This window comes from Pavona decussata, unplaced genomic scaffold (genome assembly GCF_977016875.1).
Source record: "Pavona decussata unplaced genomic scaffold, jaPavDecu1.1 SCAFFOLD_40, whole genome shotgun sequence".
Taxonomy (NCBI): Eukaryota; Metazoa; Cnidaria; class Anthozoa; order Scleractinia; family Agariciidae; genus Pavona; species Pavona decussata.
Window position 1 is genome coordinate 343,043 of NW_028145462.1, and position 18,894 is coordinate 361,936.

The 18,894-nt window shown below is 40.9% G+C and overlaps 2 protein-coding genes across 2 annotated transcripts; both read left to right on the forward strand.

Moving 5' to 3' along the window:
* Positions 1–1,639: 1,639 nt before the first annotated feature.
* Positions 1,640–10,027, forward strand: LOC146483025 (uncharacterized). Its single transcript, XM_085106285.1, has 4 exons — positions 1,640–1,924; positions 2,129–3,293; positions 3,793–4,223; positions 5,382–10,027. The coding sequence occupies exons 2-4, from the start codon at positions 2,146–2,148 to the stop codon at positions 9,017–9,019; spliced, it is 5,217 nt and encodes a 1,738-aa protein (XP_084962411.1). The 5' UTR covers positions 1,640–1,924; positions 2,129–2,145; the 3' UTR covers positions 9,020–10,027.
* Positions 10,028–14,646: 4,619 nt separating this feature from the next.
* Positions 14,647–18,731, forward strand: LOC146483026 (ribulose-phosphate 3-epimerase-like). Its single transcript, XM_085106439.1, has 7 exons — positions 14,647–14,803; positions 14,936–15,012; positions 16,256–16,287; positions 16,571–16,631; positions 17,213–17,394; positions 17,905–17,991; positions 18,283–18,731. The coding sequence occupies exons 1-7, from the start codon at positions 14,670–14,672 to the stop codon at positions 18,406–18,408; spliced, it is 699 nt and encodes a 232-aa protein (XP_084962565.1). The 5' UTR covers positions 14,647–14,669; the 3' UTR covers positions 18,409–18,731.
* The last annotated feature ends 163 nt before the right edge of the window (positions 18,732–18,894 follow it).

The following is an 18,894-nucleotide window of genomic DNA, read 5'->3' on the forward strand; positions in this document are numbered from 1 at the left end:
TGAATGAAATTTGAAGAGGTTTAAAGAAGGGATGAAAGAAAGAAAATGATTTTTGGAACACTAACAGACAGTCGATACCCACGCAAGAGTACCCCAGGTTTCTAGTGGACTAACTTGGTGTCCGTCTATTAATTATTGAAATTATTTAAAACTTCATCAATTCTTCAATATTTCTTATTTTTCTTAATTTTACCAATCCTTCTAGAAAAACTATCTCCTCCCAAATATACCCCCAAATCACCCAAAAATTCACAAAACACCCCACAACATAGATTCAAGGGATGAGTGTAGAGTTTTTGGATTGCTTGAAACGTGAACGAGATATTTCCATCAACGCCATGTCAAGTGCGGTAAAATGGCGTTTACGTTAAGTCCCCCTTTAAGGCTTGTACGCTTAAGTTCTCTCACAAGAAAAGACAGGATGAATAAATTTAGACAACGGATGTAGGAAACGTGTTAACAAGAACATTTGCAAAATATAATAGAATCAGCAATCGTTGACAATGGATTTTTAAAGCTTTTTTTTATCTTTTTACTTTTTTTTTCTGAAGGATGCAACAGATGAAGAGTTAGTACTCAGGGCCCAGTTGTTCAAAGCCCGTTAAGCTAATCCTGGGTAAATTAACGAGAACTTTGATTCGAGTTTAATGACTAATCAATAAAGATTCCTTAAAATTATCTTTGTTCCTCAGTTTAACTTTAGATTTTTCTTTACCATTAGCTTCAAATTAGCTTATAAAAACATTTTAACGAACGAGATCAAAACCTCGGTTAATCGGGGATTAGCTGTCGAACAACCGGGCTCAGAAGTAAGAGAGTTGAAAAACTACGATCCTGTTAAAAAACAGAAAATTGCCGGATATTTGTTCTACATACAGTTGAACCTCTCCACAACGGCCACTTTGGGGACAGAAGAAAGTGGCCGTTCTGGAGAGGTGGCCGTTATGGGGTGGGAGGGGTAAAATATGACACCTTTTTTTTTCGGGAAGTACAACATGTTTATTGTGCCAAGTTCAGGCTTACTGTAGCCTATAATGGCAATCCAATCTTAAATAATATATATAGATGAAATACACAATAAAACGTAAATAATGTTTTGAATCAAAATGTTAACAAGACGAAACGAGCAAAGTTCGCAACATTCGCTATATCATTGTAGACAATTTATACTTACTGCAGCATATAAATGGAACACAATCAAAATACGTATACCATTAAAATTGATACAGAAACGTAATGTTCCGAAGACAAATGTCGATTACTGCATCAGCTTATAAAAAAAGAGTTTTTACAAAAAAGAACTGTATACTGGCCGTTGTCGAGAGGTTATTTTGGCAGTTGGGGACGCACTTTAGTGGCCGTTGCCGTTGTAGAGAGGTGGCCGGTGTAGAGAGGTTTAAACAAGAGCTAATGTATGGACTGTCCGCCGGGACAAAAAAATGTGGACGTTGTAGAGAGGTGGCCGTTAGTGGAGGTTTGACTGTAAATCTAACTGAACACTAGATATAATCTACAGAGACTGTTTAAAAAGTTCCTTCCCAGGACTCTCAGCTGAGACTAGTTGCCTAATCAGTCGAACTGGGTACGAAATAGCGCGTTGCGCATGTGGCCTGCATGTTATTTGTATTGATTGAGTTGCGAAGGTTTGTCATTGTGGGTGTCCTCTGTGTTTTGATCAATCTTAAAATCCATTTAACTAGATAGAAAGGAATCGTTATGTCGATGCCATTCGACTGGGGCCATTCCTATGGGAATTTGCTAACGCATTCAAATCCACTACAGTGAAGGAATTGTTTTCTGTCTTCAGTTTCGGTGGTGTTGAAACTGAAAGTACCTGAAAGCGGAAGTAATCGCTGAAGTTTATACGATTGTCGCCTTCGAGCAAAATATCTGCCCAAAAACGGTTTGAGGGCATTTGCCAATCGTAAGTTTGTGATCGTATTTGTTTCTTTCGTTTCTCTCGTCTTATATTGTTTGATTACCAGTGTCAACGCTGATTTTTCGGCGTTGACAGCTTTGACAAGTTTTATTTACCTGAGCCCCGGCGCATAATTAAAGATGTATTTACACGCATGATGATTTATAACAAAATCGCACTAAATTGTTGCATTTTTCTTTCTCTGCATAGGGATTTCTCGTAATGCAATGAAAGGCTCAAGAAACCAAGAGGCGAAAAACACGGCAGAATTACAGCCGGATGATAATAGCGAGAAAAGTAATCATGATGAAGGTTCACAATCCGAGATTACCGCTGTCACACAACAAACTGAAACTACTTCTGGTCCATGTGGAGAGTTGTCTTCCAGAGATAAAGAAAGTGGCAGTACTGTTAAGGAAGAAGAAAAACCATTGGAAGGCAATACAGCCGCCAAGGGCAAAAAGAAAAAGAAGCGGAAGAAAAAGAAGACTGATTCTACCAGTAGTGAACCTGCAAGTATAGATCCCGCAACACCTCCTGCTGAAGAAGCAGACCTGAATGGGGATCCGAGTTTGCCAAATGCAAGTAAGCTTACTTGTGCGGAAGAATGTGAAAAGAATGAAGAACCACTGGAAAGCAGTTCTACTGGCAAAAAGAGGAAGAAAAAGAAGAAGAAGAAAAAGAAAACCCAAGCTTTAACCAATTCCGAGCTACCCAACGTTGATGATGATCACGAGTCAGAACGCGATATTGAAAGTAACAGTGAAGATCCTGTGAATGCTGCAGATCTGTTAATTAGCAAGGTCCTGACAGTTCATGACGAAGACAAGATAAGCACTCTGGATGAAGTGACTCCGCAAACTGATATCACAGTGCAAGGTCATGAAGACTTAGAAGGTATGAAAAAGGAAACCCTCAAATTGGAAGAGAGTAATCACCCCCAAAACGAGGAAAGTGATGCTGTTGTCTTGGACTCTGGTGATGGCAGTCGTAAGTCCTCTGAGAGTACAGCCCAAGCGGGCACAGAGGTAGCCAAAGAAGGAGAAGAATTACATGCATCAGCAGAGGAAGACTTAAGTTCCTCCCCTGAAAACATGGGTCCTGAAGCCACAGCCTATGGTGTCGGCAGTCACAAGGCTTCTGAGAGCACACCTTTTGAAGGCGCAGAGTTGGCCAGAGAAGGGGATGACTTCCCTGCATCAGAAGGGGGAGACAGAATTTTTCCCCCCAAAGAATGTCCTGACAATGAGAGCCCTGAAGCGACAGCCTCTGATGGGGTTGAGGGAACTGAAGCAGCTGGTGGACATGCAGACCTGATGCAAGAATTGGAATCATCTGATGAGGACAATTCATACGTTAAGTTAGATCGTGAAGGGTATGTTTAATTTTTCTGTCAAAGATGTAGAAGGTCTGAAAAGGCCTGCCCTGAAAAACTGTAACTAGCAATCATCATCATCACTACCATCATCATCATTATCATCATCATCATCATCATCATCATCATCATCATCATCATCATCATCATCAGCTTCCCTAAGAAATATGTTGACTATTCACCAATCATTGTCGGCCAATCACATGCTAAATTAAAACAAACGGTCAAGTATCCCATTACCTTCACCTTTAAACTGTGCAGGTCATGTGAATTTGGGAATTGATCTCCAAATTAAAGAAACCACACATTTTGCCAACTACTGGGGTTGGGAGAGCTCCAAATTAGAAGGTCATCACAACAGAGCTGTCTACCAGTTGTCTCAACATTTATTTGACCCAATACGATTTCCTTTGAGTTGTTGCCTTAAAATTATATCAGAAATACTAAGGGGTCTGAGTTTACATTCAGCTAAAGGTGAACATATTTTGCCTGTTTCTAGGAGGAACATACTGTGCATTTTCAAGTTGGTTTATGGAGTGGGGCTACGAGCGCTAAGGAAGCTCTTCATGGAAATCAACCCTGCCTGGTCCAATCAGCCATCTGACGCAGCTGCATTTGACAGGGGGAGGATGAAACTAAACAAAGAAGAAGAACTCATTTTCAACAATGGAAACATCATTGAGTGGGATTTCTCGCTCATCACAACTGTCCTCTTGTATTCAAAGGTTTGTGCATTTGAGATTAGCAAAAGATCTGGCTATGACTTTGCTCTGCGAGAGCTAAAGAGTAGTCGTAACAAGCTGCTGGGACACCCTTCTTCAGAGCAGATGTCTGATGACGACTTCAACATTTTCTGGCCTCTACTTTCTACACATTTTGTCACCCTTGGGGCTGATCAAGTAGAGATTGCAGAAATAAAGCTACAGTCAGGTACCTATATTTGTTATAGCCTGTGAACAGGACAGAAATCGAGCTGAGATAGGAGGAGAGGAAGAAAGGAAGGGACACTCCTTCCCTTTTTTTTCTGGCGACCGTACCGCGCTCCACTCGTCCAGCTAGCCAATTTTTTTTCGCCCTATACCCCACTTGGGAGTCTGTTCACAGGCCATATTTGGAAAGAAAAAAAAGTCAGTTGTTATATATGTTGCCGATGCACGCATAACGACTGACCACTTCTGCAGCCGTTTGTGTTGTCCAACACCAGTATTGTTTACTTGAACTAGGCATGGTTGTCATCATTCTTTAAGGAAGCTGGCACCACAAGCGAAGTAGGTGTTCAGAAACTATGAAACCTTTTCCATGCAGTTTTCTTTTATCACTGTCAAACTCAAGTTGATACTCGTCTTAATCGTAGTTGCCAGTCATTATACCTGACTGCCACCTACTAATGGCAGCTCGGATCATGCACCGTGGGAACATTTTGGAATCTTTATCAAATTGCTTAAATATAATTGGCAACACTTCCCATGATACTGGACCCATGCACACACAGGCTATTATCGTTTCAACCTGAGGACGGTATTGGGAATTTAAATAAACTGAAGTAATATAATCGCCATGACACAGCATTTGCCTGGTCCATGCAACAATGAACGAAGGTCAATGTTTCCCATCAATGAAATGAGCCATAGTTTAGAATTGCGTCTAAATTATGGCGTATATCGAGTTATGGATGCATTAGGAAGTTTGAAGAGCACTCAAGAAGCTACAGTTACTCTCGGCTTCGCCTCGAGCAACTCTTACGCTTCTCTCGTGCTCTCCAAACTTCCCGCGTGCATCCGTAACTCGATTTACGTACACTAAGCATGAACCGATTCTTAAACATACTTAGTGTTGATGTGTTTTTATTACTGATGACATGATTCAAGCGAAACTTTGTAATGCAGTTTCTGTTGCTTTCTTTGGTTTGTTTCGTACAGATCAACCATGATGAATACCGTTTAAGCCGACCACTGAAACATTTAACCTTAATTATAGGTCAAATTGAAGACTTAAGTTCTTTTCTTGAGGTTATTTTTAAGAGTTCAAGGTTTAAAACACCTCAATTTGTTGCTGTAATCTTTGGCTTCTTATATGCTTTCTTTTTAGATGAAGCACTCCACGCAGGAGGACACTACAGAGAGCTGTTTTTGACAGAGAAAGAAAAGTTCCTTCCTTTTGAAAAGAAGTTGGGTTCAATTGAGAGTAAAGTGGACACCGTTCTTGAAATAATGACCAATCAGTTACCTGACAGTGCAAACAAAGCGCTTGTAAGTCCAAAAGATCTCAGCGGTCCAAAGTGGGACGAGTGGTTGAAGTTCTGTGATGCAGTAGGCGATTTCGATACCCGAAAGAATCAGTATATTCTTGTTGCTGATGCCCTCTCACCAGAGACTCTTGACTGCTTTTCCATCTTGAGAAGTGTACCCTGGAAGATGGTCCTTGACTTTGATCCCTTGTCAGAAGAAAAGGGTGTTTATCACGAATTCACTTCGCACGAAGGACAAAGCAACTTAGTCAGTATGGTTACCCCCGCAGAGTTAAAGCGAAGTACAATGGTGAGCCTGACACGTCAGATCGATCCCAGCAAGACCCAGTGGCTATTTGTTAATGGCAGGTCCAGTGATTCAGAAGGAAAACTACATGAGTTTGCGGATTGGGAGGCGTCCTCGGTAAAAGAAATCTCTAGATTTTTCGGATGCTGTTGCGACCCAGACAAGTTTGACAAGCAAAAACCTGTGGTGTGTTTAATCCTTCCATTTTTCCAAAGGAGTGTTCCCTATTTAGAACAAACACTGAGTAGGCTGTTTGAGAACTTTGCTGATCAGTTTTGCTTGAAAGTTGTGTCTTTTAAGCGTGAGAAACAGCTCTCCGTTTTCGCAAAGGTTAAGGTGCGCATCATCGATTTAGATCCAAGTCTTGTTCAGCTTGGCTTAAAACAGCTTCTTTGCTTACCGTCCACGGAGCGGTACCGAATGCCCACATCCCAGGCCAAGGTTTATGCAGAGCTTAGTGAAAAAGAATACCTTTATTTAAAGGAACATCTAGAAATCCTTTATGAAGGTTGTGAGGAACTGCCAGTCCCCGACAACTCCTCCGAAGAGGATATGCAATTACAGAATTTCCTCGAAGAGCACAGGAAATTATTCATCTCAGGCAACCAGATTTCATTTGCGAGCCTCTACGACAATCATGATGCTAAACGGGAAATCGAGAATGACATTCGCACCCATGTGCAACGCTTACTAGACAAAAGATTGACACGCTCCATGATTGTAGAAATCAAGCACTCCCCTGGTACTGGTGGCACTACTATCGCACGTCGGGTGATGTGGGATCTCCACAATGCATACCCTTGTGCTCTTATAGAAATAAGCTCACACCTCTACTTTGACGACGACAATACTTATGCCAACAAACTTGCTGATCGTATCGCAGCACTTGAAGAGATTTGCCACACGTCCCCTGTTATTCTTATAGATGGAAAGCAATCAAGGGCAATTGAAAGTCTATCAAACAAACTTGTAAGGATGCTTGGTAACAAAGGAAGACGAGCTCTCTTGTTGCGATGCCTACATGGATCGAAGACATCCTCGAAAGAAACGCAAGAGCCCTCACGTGTTCACCAGGCCTTCTACGTAGATGTCAAGCTTGAAGATTCAACTGCTGATCTTAATGAATTTCAGAAAAAGTACAGTGAATTCATTGAAAGATCGTTAGGCCAGACACCAGCATCAGGTCCCTGCCGTGTATTTCACTTTCCGCTGCTTGCAATGATGCACACATTTCGGCCCAAGCTTAAGAAAATAATCGACGATACTTGGGACATGATGGAAAGCCTTCAACAAGAAATTGCTACTGTGGTAGCATTCCTCCAGAAGTATGCAAACCAGCCAACTCCAGCCCTCCTCCTTTATGATGCCTTCAAGAAATACATCCGCCTTGGAGGTCAGAAAAATGTCACGTACGAAGACATCAAGCAGTTGTTTACAGGGCACCTACTGAATTTGATGGTCCCTTCAAACCCTTTGCTTCGCAGGGGAAGAGTATATCACTTGCAGGAATCCTCACCTGAACGTTACACCTTTCAACATCGAGTAGTAGCTGAGATGTTGTTAAAGAAGGCTTTTGAGGAACAAGGCTGTGACCTGTTTCGTGTGGTAAACCAATTCCTTCAGTTTCCGATATTTCAACGTGAAAACTTCATGCCACTTCTCGAGGAGCTCTTCATCTACAACAAAGATGGCCAGAAGAAGCGAAAGTTCTCTGTCCTTTTTGAAGAGCTTAAAGCCATTAATCAGGAACGTGCCGCAGAAATATTCTGTGAGGTGGCAGAGAAGATAGCTGATTGCGTCATATTCTCAAACGCGGCACGATTTCACGCTAAGATGGATCCCCCCTCATTTTCCAAAGCAAGGGAGCTCATTGAGCGGGCTTTTGAGGCTAGCAACGCTAAACAGAGGTACAGAACCCTTTGTCACACGAAAGGAGTTGTTCTGTATTTTGAGCTGAAGCACATGGCAAATACCGGTAGAATTAGAGATTTGGCAAGACTTGAAGAACTGGCGAGCAAAGTATTGGAGGCGTATAAAGAGGCTCGCAACTTTCCCCCAACCTACCCCAACCCTCTCATTGGTGAGGTAGACGTTTGGCTCGCGTGCATTGGCTGGATCATGAAAAACATCTGCCATCGTGATTCAGAGAAAACCCTAAAGTTTCTGGCAAACCAGTGTCCTCCATTTTTTCGCACGTGTATCAGTGATTCCTTTTATCTATTGGATATAGTGGATGGAATTGTTCAAAGCGTGCCAAGTCTGCCAGATCCAGAAGAGACCCAAAGAAAGTGTAACGACGCAAGGCTGTCTCTGATGAAGACCTTTGGAACACGGCTGACTTCAACAGGACGTGGACGTGATGCAGAGGACGTAGTTCAAGCTTGCAAGGCACTTTGTAGTGCCAAAAACTTTCCGAGGTCCTCCGCGCTAGAGTTGAAAAGGCTTCAAGCTCTTTTTATCTTGAATTCCAGTGATCCAATCGATTCCTTAAAGCAAGAACATCTGGAATTCTTGCAGAAGCTTCTGGGGGAACTTGTGTTCAAGGAGAATGAACACCGACTGTCTTACCATCTAATGAAGGTCTGTGTGCTTGTGACTGGACCACAGCGCTACTCCCTCGAGCAAGGTTTTGCTGTGACCGAGAAGTGGTTAGAGGTCTCCCATCATGATTGTCTTCCCTACTTTTACCAGATGGCTATTTGCTTTCTTAAGATCCTGGACGGTAATGCGATAGAGTTCATGCCCAAATACTTGAAGGCCTTGAAGATGTGCCGGGAGAAGTCACAGAACCATTGCCGCAGTACACAGTCCACACTATTTGTGAGTAAAGATGGAGAGGGGATGTCTCGCCTTGTGACTCGCAACACTTTGTTCCGCGGGGAGACTGATTACTCTACTGATGTTCAGTCCCAGACCGTGACCAGGTTCTGGCTGGTAGACAGTAGGAAAAAGTTGCTGGAATGCAAAGGAAGAATCCGTGTGGAGCAATCCGCTGATCGAAGAACAAAGTATCCATACATCGAATTACCACAAGGCAAAGTGGAGTTGTACGTGGCAAAGAATGCAGGTATTGGCAAGGTGGAGCGAGATTTCAACCAAGGGCAGCTGGCCTACTTTGTGATTAGCTTCAACCTCCAGGGTCCTGTTGCTAACGGAATAACCTTTGAACCACAGAATCCATCAACCCATTAGAAGGAAATGAGCTTGAAACGATTAAGTACTTTGAAATGAGGACAATCGTTTTGCTACGTAATAAGTTTTGCTTACTTTCAAGATCTACCACGTCTGGCCTCAGAAAACCTGAATGACTTCCATTAAGTCCATGTGCTCATTTCGCTTAACAAATTAGTCAGTTTTCTAACATAATACGTACTTTTAAAAGGGGAAAGAATTATATTTCTCGTAACGGGAATGCGATGAGAAAGCCACATTTGTGAGCAAGAACCAGTACAAAACTTGCCGAAAAGGTAATATAAACATTCACGAAGTACGGATTAAGTGTTAACATCGTGAATGTTTTTTAAGAGCCAAAATACGCTTAGATTTTGCTCACCGAGTGCAATGGGAAGGGACGGACATCTGTAAGTGACTACCAATCATCAGCCTGGCAGGAAGAATGAGCATTCACAAAGCATAGTTTGCCAACAATGTAAATATTTCTGCAGAGAAAAAGTTGCGATTTCTCGTAAGAATACAATGCGACGAGAAAGCTACGTTTTTAAGCAACAAAAGTGAATGACCTTTACTTTCCCCTGGAAATACGAAATGGTGATTCGAATTTTTTGTGTTATAAATTATGATTGCATGAGTAGCTGTGAGCTGTGGTTTTTCATAGTACTTCTCCATGGAATCAAAAATATCTATTGAGCGTTCAATATAAATCGCCACTCCACGGCTCGCTTTGGTGGAAAATCTATGGTGAAAGCATTTGACTCCCCAGAATTTGAATTAAATTGTGAAGCAAAATCGGAACTTTTTCTGTAGCGAAACACCTCAACCTTTCAAAAGAATGAAACTAATCCCTTTCGTTAATGTTTACGGACGGGCAAATGTTTCATATAAAGGGCGAAATAAGGCCAGTTAGCATTTTTCGAAAGCCAACAGCAGCTCCTTAATTTGGGAAGTAAGATTTCGCTCGCTAACATATTCTGCGATTTCAATTTTCACCTGACGAATCCGAACAGCTCATACAAGTTGGCTTTTCAGGAAGACCATAACATGATCTCGGAACTGAAAGGAGACAACAATTTAAGCATTTTGCTTGACCCCACCCTTAGATTCCCCTGCATGAACCGTAGTTTTGTTTGATGCCTTTCTATTTCTAAAAGAGCCTTCATACCAAGAGTGGGCCTGAACAATAGGAAGCTTGAAGAGGGGCGCGACTGAGTAAAAGGGGGCGCGATCTTCTGGTTCTCTACGGTGTGAAAATCAGAGCGACCGGTGGTAATAGAGCGGGAGTCGCAAGCAGTGTTCGTTCTTGACCAGCGGTCGGGACTTGCGCAGTCATGCCAAAGGATCTGGCATCGAAAACGGTGAGACGTGATTCTGAGTTGCGTATTCTAGCTAGGCCCCACACTCCATTTCTCTAAAGCTGGTGACATACGGTTCAACAATTGTTGATCTGTTGCACCAGTTCAACAAATGTTGAACAGTGTGTCATGCAGTGTTGAATGTTGAAGTAGGCCGTTCAACATGTTGAACGTTGTTGAACGCAGTTGAACGAAATAGAGATGAGTTCTATTCCATTCAACAAGTTTCCACTTGTTGAACGGCGCTAACCAATCGTTTTCCAGTCTTAAGAAGCTGGTGAGACTCGGTGTAATTTCGTGTGGCCTTTAGTTAATAAAATTGTAAAGCTTTAACAATTTAGCCTGAAAAAAAAAAACAATGTTGAGGATCATTGTGCAGGTGAATTAAGTTTCCGGGCCGTATACATTTATCGGGAATTTAAATTTGATAAACAGCACCCAGAAACTTCAGCATGTAGCATACTGTTGGTTTTAATATTCCGAAGTTGCATCCAGAGACTATTAAATTATGCCTAATATCAGTACAGGGTCCGCTGTAAATAATACTGACTAGTTCGTATCCTGTGATTGTATATGATGTCTAAGCCAAAGTTTCTTGTATTATTAGGCATTTTCGGATGTAACAACTGTGTTCTAGTTGTTCTCTCGTTTTGCTTGAAATTAACGGAGAAAAACGCGAATCGCTAAAATCAAAGTGTACACTTGCGAAGAGTAAAGCATGGATCCTGATGCACTGTCCCTTACTTGCGTTAGGCTTTTTGTGTGCATTGTACAAGGGACTAAGAGTTGAGAATGGCTATATCACATTGTTTTAAGCCATTTTAATGGCTTTTATAAAAGGTAGTACCTTTTAAAAAAGGTAGTAAGTCTTTTCAAAGAAATCGTGATTGTTTATACGGGCTCTGGGCACCGGAGTATTCAGTAAGATCCATCAATCATCAAGTTAAATAAAAATCAGTTTCAATCAACAAACTTGCGTAAACAGGTCCAACGTTGTAAACTAATGATATTCAATTAACTTATGAGATCGATTTATCAAATCGACTACCATTAATATATAGACATTCCGGGGCATCGTATATAAGTTCACATAATTTTTAACGTATATCATCAATTATATCGCAGTGATAGTAAATTCAACAGAGTAGTTTGTTAATTAGTTTAGTTTTTTTTTCCACAAGGCTCCTGGGACGATCACTTCAGATGTAATGATACGACTTCGCGTATAAATGAAGATTATGGTAAAAATGATATATGTTTTGGTGTGAAAAACGCGAAGGTACACGTCTTTACTGAGAATATTTATTTTTCATTTTCCAGAAAGGTTAACTCTGACATACCTTATAACAGAAACAGAACTTAAAATCAGTGGAATCGTTAAAAAAACACCTGATCACTTGACAGGTGCTTAATGACCACTGAGCTACCTGGACAACCACAGTGGGATAATTCGAATATTAGCTCAAGGGAACAACGATATTATAGCATCAAATTTTTCCCACACTTGTTATTTCTCTTCTGATGCATATCAGAGTTTACCTCTCTGAGGATTAACAATTTTCTCGATAAACGTCATGTTTACTTTTCACTTTAAATTATTGTTTGCAACTGGTCCCTGTCAAGTGGTGTATTGAGGACAAGCAGTTCTAGTAATTCGCAGTCCAAGAACCCCCTGTGAACAAATATCTGGCAATCATTGTTTCTTGAACTGCTAGCTAACATACAAATTACTCCACTGTGTATGGTTGCTTGGTAGCTCAGTGGTCAGAGTCCCAGGTGTCATGCATGTGTTGTGGGTTCAATTTTCCCCTGGGAACAACTGATGTTTCTGAGATTGTTACCAATGTTTCTCTTGAAAGGCGTATCAGAGTTAACCTCTCTGAAGATGAACAATAGGCCTCTTTCAAAATACTAATATATAGTTTAATCGTAAGGCTTCACCAGGACACAAACAAAGGAAATTTTATTAATTTCTGTTGCTTGTATCCACTTGGCCTTGCATTCAATTTGTTTGAAATATCAGCCCTGTCATCACATTTATTCATTTGAAAGTGATATTTTAAGGTCTGGAAGGGGACAATTGGAAAAATCCAAGTTAAGAAATTGCTTCTCCCAAAGAGTCATAACAAATAAAATTTTGAATTTAATAATTAAACAGACCCTCTGTCATCAGATCTTTGTTCATTTGAGTTCAGGAACTGTGTTTTGAGCAGCGAATATTAAATACATAACATTGTTAATATCATTAAATGCTTCTACTCAAACTTTATGTGCTGTGTTGGTCACACCCTCATTGGTCAAGGCAATTTGAGCTTCAAAGTGAAGATCCTAGACTGGGGCACATCAGGGTTGTGTTATGTCATCTGTTTTGTTCAATGTTGTCATTGACTGGGTTCTTCGTCACACAACAAGGAGATGACAGCAGAAGGTCATTATGGAGAGGAATCCGATAGACATCTTTTCAACACTCGGGAACTTTGCTGACGATATGGCCTTGTGGTCGCCATGCCAAAGTTAGTTTGAATTTAAAACCCTGTGCGAGATTTTAGCTCTTAAAATTTCGTAAACAACAAATGCCTCCACAAGGGATTATATCACCTCGATCGTGCTAAATGCCGCGAGCTAGTGAATGAGCAACACTCCATGGAACCAACAACACTAGCACATATAATTCTCGTTAAATTCCAAAGTCGCGAAAATCCGGAAGTATGCAGGTCGCGCAAGTCCTCACGGTTGTCCTCTGAAAGTAGCCAAGTAGCCTCAAAAGCGTACTAAGCGGACAGCGCATGATGTGGAATGGCGGAGGTTACACAATATTATTTTTAAAATGAATTTGGAAAGGCCAGTGTGTTGAGTCTGCAAGTTTGCAAGTCTGCAGGTCTGCAAGTCTGCAAGTCTGCAGTCTGCATTTGTCGCACACCGGGAGACGATAGATTGATCATCAGCTTGATGAAGCTGAAGCCATGTGTGTGAATTTATCTTCACCAGCAACACATTGAAGATTAAGGTTGAGGAGCAAGAACTTGCAAAAAGGAATATGTTCACATACCTTGGAAGCATGTTATGCCAGGATGGCGGCACAAGTACGAATGGGCTGAACAGGCTGAATAAAGTAAGAAATGCCTTTATGTTCCTGAGAACGATGAGAACAGTATGGGGGTTAACAAGCTACAACACAAGCATCACCTAGCTTAAGATCTATCAAAGCTGAGTGTTGGGAAATGACTGAGCATGACTCGGCAAGGTTGGCTAATTCTTTTCACACAACTAGTCCCAGGAACATTCTAAGAAACTTCTGGCCACAAATGATCTCCAACAGCCATCTGCTTGAGCAAACATGCGCACCATTATCGTAAGGCAGTGCAGGAAATGGACTAGCGATTACGATGCACACTTCTGGGAAGGAGGAGGGGAGGCAACCAAAAAAAACTTTGCGTAGAGTAGCAGCGATGGAGCTAAGGGAGCTGGACTGCAACTGGAGCTCCATTGAGAAAGTTGCTAAAGACAGGCAGGGGTGGAGAAACGCTGTTGCCGCCCTGTATACCACCAGGCACGACGGGCAGTAAGTAAACAAGATTAGTATAAAATTGAGTTACAAAGACCTACCCATATTTCACTTCTTTCCAGTAAAACTCTCCATGCCCCCCTCCCTCCCACTCCACACAACCCACCAACCCACCCACCCACCTCACCACCATCACCCCTGTCTGATGTTGCGTGACGTCACGTTCCGTCACGTTACGCTATTTGATTTCATTCATACATTTACTGTACGCAATTCACTTTGGTTCAAGACAATCGTGCGATCTCGCCGATCTGTACAAATACAAAATTATTTTAAAATACTCTACAAAATTCTGCATGTTGTATCTTTTGATCCCAAATAATTTGTGATATACATGTACTGTAAGCCTGATAAATAAAGTTCATTTAATTTACCTTCTGTCGTTAGTGGGCTTCAATTTGATTTGATTGGGCATGCATTTCGTCCACATCCATCTGCTCCGGGTATTTTTAACATGGGCAGCGGCTTCTCCTAGAAAGCACTACATGACTCTTACACCACAATCTCGTACCCAGAGTCTTCAGGCTTTTTGGTCAGCGGGGCAACGCCGGGAAGACTCTGGGGACATCAAAAAAATTCAATTTTTTTGATTGGCTGTTCCGTAACGGTTTCCATTGTTTTACCGCAGAAATCCTGCGGTAATAAAATTCGATGTCCCCAGAGTCTTCCCGGCGTTGCCCCGCTGACCAAAAAGCCTGAAGACTCTGGGTACGAGATTGCTTACACCACGTATTTACCTGAATCCAACATGGCTTCCAGTGGTTGCTGTAAGTGTATGATCGGTCCTTCGATTTTAAACGCTGATCTGTCCTGCTTGGCGGATGAATGCAATAAATTACTGGAGTGCGGGGCAGACTATCTGCATCTGGATGTGATGGATGGGTCAGTGACACTAGACCACGAGATCATTTCTTGCTTTTGCTCGTCAAAACGTGTTTATAAGACCTTTATTAATTTTGCTCTTCGTGTTCCGTTGAGTTTTAATATTCTTACATTTTCGGTGCTGTTCAACAGTCATTTTGTACCCAATTTGACGTTTGGAGCTCCGCTTGTTAAGTGCTTGAGAAAAAAGGTGCCAAATGCATTTTTCGGTGAGTATAAACAACAACAACTACAGCGATTTTTTTTTTGGAAAGTCCCCAGTTTATACGTAGACATGTATATGCAGTGCCGACTGTTGATAATAACGCAAAAAGAGAATAAACAGCTAATTGATTTAGTTGAAAATATTTTAAATATAACAAGTAAAACGTAGCCACTCATTTCTTTCAAAAGATTTTTGTTATGGGTTGCTAGGAGAGGTGGGGAAGAAGCGTAGGGGTCTGGCATGGGTGGGGTGGGTGTGTATGTGTATAGGGGAGGGGGATGTTGGAGCCTTGGGGTTTCAGTGGTGTAAAGAGGTTTCTTTTTTGGGAGAAGTAGAGGGGCTGCAGGTCCTTATCTGATATTTAAATGAATGGGAATTTTGTTGAGAAAGATGTATTCTATCAGTCAGTGACACAGGTATACTAGGAAAAACAGTCTGAACACTTTCAACAGGAGTCAAACCTATAAACTTGTATTGACTAGTCTGGATGCTCAACTACTAAGCTATAGTAGACTCTTGCGAGGTTCTTGTGTTGGTTATGCATCAGTCAATTCCAGCTGTGCCCATCCCCCCCCCCCCCCGGGCAATAGTGGGCCATTTTCCCACACTGTCCATCCCGGGGGTCGGGCATTAGCCTTCTAACCAATTACCCCGGGGCATTTGACCATCTCACTTTTTTCACCCCAAGCATTGTCGCTTTCTTAATGACAAATTCAATGGCAAATACAGTAAGTTTCTTATTGAATGCGTCTAGATAGGACATAAAATGGGACGCTAGAGCTGTAGAATGACCTATTTTTGCACTAACTACGGGAAACAAGACCCAGCTAGGACTTAATTTTGTCTGAATTAGCTTAGATTTTACTGAAAGTAAGACGAGAAACGAAGAAAAGAAAATATTTTTGACATGTTTGAGCCACCACCCCGGGGCATTTGAACAACTATTTTGTCCCGGCGGTGGGCATTTGCCAGTTTATTTTCAAAACATCCTAATTCCCGGGGGTCGGCCCAGGGGGGGAGGGGGGGGGGCACAAGTATTGAAGAAAGGTAATGGTGTAGATTTAAGCCTGCTGAATGACAATCAATCAATCAATCAATTGATTGATCAATCAATCATTAATTCAATCAATCTATCCTCTATTTAGTCAAGCAGCACCTCAGAGCTAGAAAGCTCACCTATAACATGTGTAATATATGTTATGTTGTTTTGAGAATGACTCAGAGATGTGTTGTTTTTTGTTGTTCAGATATGCACATGATGGTGGCAAATCCAGAAAAGGTACATCAACTCTCCATTAAAAGTTTTTGCTATATACCATTGACAGTTAATAAATAAATAAAATTAACTTAAATATTATAATTATAATTAATTTTACCAAACCATGTCAAACTTGGAACAACCTTCCACCCCCTCCCAAAGGAAGATGGTTGACAGGAAAGGGTTGCTTCCAAGTAATTCAACTGGAACATTTTACAATTATTTTACTCTTACCCAGTACATGTACTGCAGTCCTTTGTATTTGTAGTAACATAACAGTTCAATACTGGCCTTTGTTTTCCAGTGGGTTGATGACATGGCTGATGCAGGGGCTGATCAGTACACTTTCCACATAGAGGCAACAGGTAGCACAATGTTTTATATTTCTCCATAATTTACTTTTCTTGAGAGGGAAAGAGTCTTAATTCTTTGGTTTTATCACTGAGGAACAAGTCTCCTGTATAGTACAGTTTACACAAAGGGGACTGGCTGCAAGAACTTGTTTTTGTGCCACAATGTACATGCTGAGATTTTGTTGTCAGTAATGTTGCTACAATGAGAATTTAGTGTAGATGTGGTTATTACCAGTAGATGCTTCATTATTATCAGCTTTCCTAAGGGGTTAAGGCTCAGACTCTCTGATCATCAGGATCTTTAGTCCACAATGTAGATCTTCATTTTTCTAAACATTTGTCTGATTAGAAGTGTTTATAATGTTCAGTTCCAGAAAATATCCATACCCCCCCATGGAAGGTTCTTTTGTTTTGCACCCCCCCCCCCCCCCCAAGAAATTCCAGTTTAGCTGCATACAGTATTTCCCCAGCGGGGAGTTTCCAATGACCTTCCTTGGGGTGGGTATGGATTTTTTCTGGACTACACAATATGTGCAAGATTGCTTGGCAAAATTAATAACTAACAACAATATCCTTATTTTGATTCCAATCAGATAAACCACTTAAATTGATTGAACAAATAAAGAAGGCTGGAATGAAGGTTGGTGTTGGAGTGAAGCCAAAAACACCTGTGGAGTCTGTATTGCCATTTGTAGACCTGGTTGATATGGTCCTTATCATGACAGTGGAGCCAGGATTTGGTGGGCAGAAGTTTATGGCAGATATGATGCCAAAGGTAACAGCATACATGGTTTGATTTGTTTTCGTCTTTATGAACACGAGAAAGAGGAAGATGGGACATGTTAAGATATTTAGAAATATAAATATGATGAAGGTGTCAGTCATTGTCAAAGTGCTAGCAAAGTTGATCATTTGTCTCATGATCCACATCTCAGTGACTCATTTTGAGACAAGCATCTGTGAAAACATTCCTTACTAACTGTAATATTGTAGCAAGAAGTTTTTATTTAGTTTTGTTACAGGCACATGGATGCTCACAATTTTATCAAAGTCCGTTTTCGCTCACCTCGCAACCCTTTCTATCACACCCTAACTTGTAATTATTTTATCCATACTTTATGCAAAAAAAAAAAATTAATTATTTAATAATAATTATCGATACATTGTGACCAAAAGGGTATTTACAAGTCTTAATTAGAGCTTCTTGTGGTCACTTGATTTATTCTAAATAGTGGTACAAGTGTATGTAATTTTCCAAATTAGTTTCTTTTTCTGTTATATCAAGGTTAAACATCTCAGAACAAAGTACAGGGTTTTAGATATAGAGGTGGACGGAGGACTTGGAATCCCCACAATAGAGGCAGCAGCTCAGGTAATTATTATGCATTCAAATAGAAACTACAAATTTGTTGACCTGATTTGTCAGACTGACAGTGTCAGAGTGCAAATTGTATGTGTATTTTGGTACCAAACCCGACTTCAAGTCTGTTCTTTAAAAGAGAGATCCCCTTACCTTTAGTTAGTTTCCCATTACCCTACTGCTCTCCTCCCCCTTGTCCCTCATCAGAAGTTAAGTCTAAATCTACATTTTGTCTTGCACCAAGTGAATTCCAAACTCATTCTTGCCATAATCTTACTGTGCTCTTTTTCTGTTGTGTGTTAGGCTGGAGCCAATATGATTGTGTCGGGCAGTGCTGTTATCAAAAGTGATAAACCAAAGGAGGTGATCGACACTTTAAGAGGAGTGACCGAAAAATGGATAAAGATCAACAGCGAAGAAGGTCAATGACACAGGGTGACAGGGTCACCATTGCTGAGGCTTTTGTTTCTTTCGAATTCCTCAGCTGTATTGAACCATAGTGTGACAAAGTGTTACATTATTTCAACCAATCAAATAACCATGGCGACATTCGTGTCAAGTATTTAAAAGTAAAAATATTATCCGGCAAAGTTGTAATAACAACACAAAATTACATAAATTGCAGATTGTTTTATACAAACAATGCATGAAAATGGCTATGTAAGTTTTCTAAAATCCAATTCACTGTTGATCAGTGCTTTGTACAAAATTAGGAATGTAATTTTTGCAATAAACATTCACTGTACGTGGTATTTCTGAGCCCTGTTGTAGGCATGTGATATTTTTGTTTGCTTATTTCCCAGAATCGTTCATTTCCATGATCATGTAGTAGAAATAGGCTCCTTTCTAAATATTCCGAAATTTGTGTTCAATTTACACGTCTTGCACGTTTCGTAACAGTTCCAGCCCTTTGGT

Bases quoted from the DNA above. Each gene is read 5' to 3' on its own strand.
- LOC146483025 (XM_085106285.1), top strand. From the start codon at position 2,146: ATGAAAGGCTCAAGAAACCAAGAGGCGAAAAACACGGCAGAATTACAG. The intron at 3,294-3,792 runs GTATGTTTAATT...GCCTGTTTCTAG, and splicing joins GTTAAGTTAGATCGTGAAGG to GAGGAACATACTGTGCATTT. The intron at 4,224-5,381 runs GTACCTATATTT...CTTTCTTTTTAG, and splicing joins AGAAATAAAGCTACAGTCAG to ATGAAGCACTCCACGCAGGA.
- LOC146483026 (XM_085106439.1), top strand. From the start codon at position 14,670: ATGGCTTCCAGTGGTTGCTGTAAGTGTATGATCGGTCCTTCGATTTTA. The intron at 15,013-16,255 runs GTGAGTATAAAC...TTTGTTGTTCAG, and splicing joins GGTGCCAAATGCATTTTTCG to ATATGCACATGATGGTGGCA. The intron at 17,992-18,282 runs GTAATTATTATG...GTTGTGTGTTAG, and splicing joins CAATAGAGGCAGCAGCTCAG to GCTGGAGCCAATATGATTGT.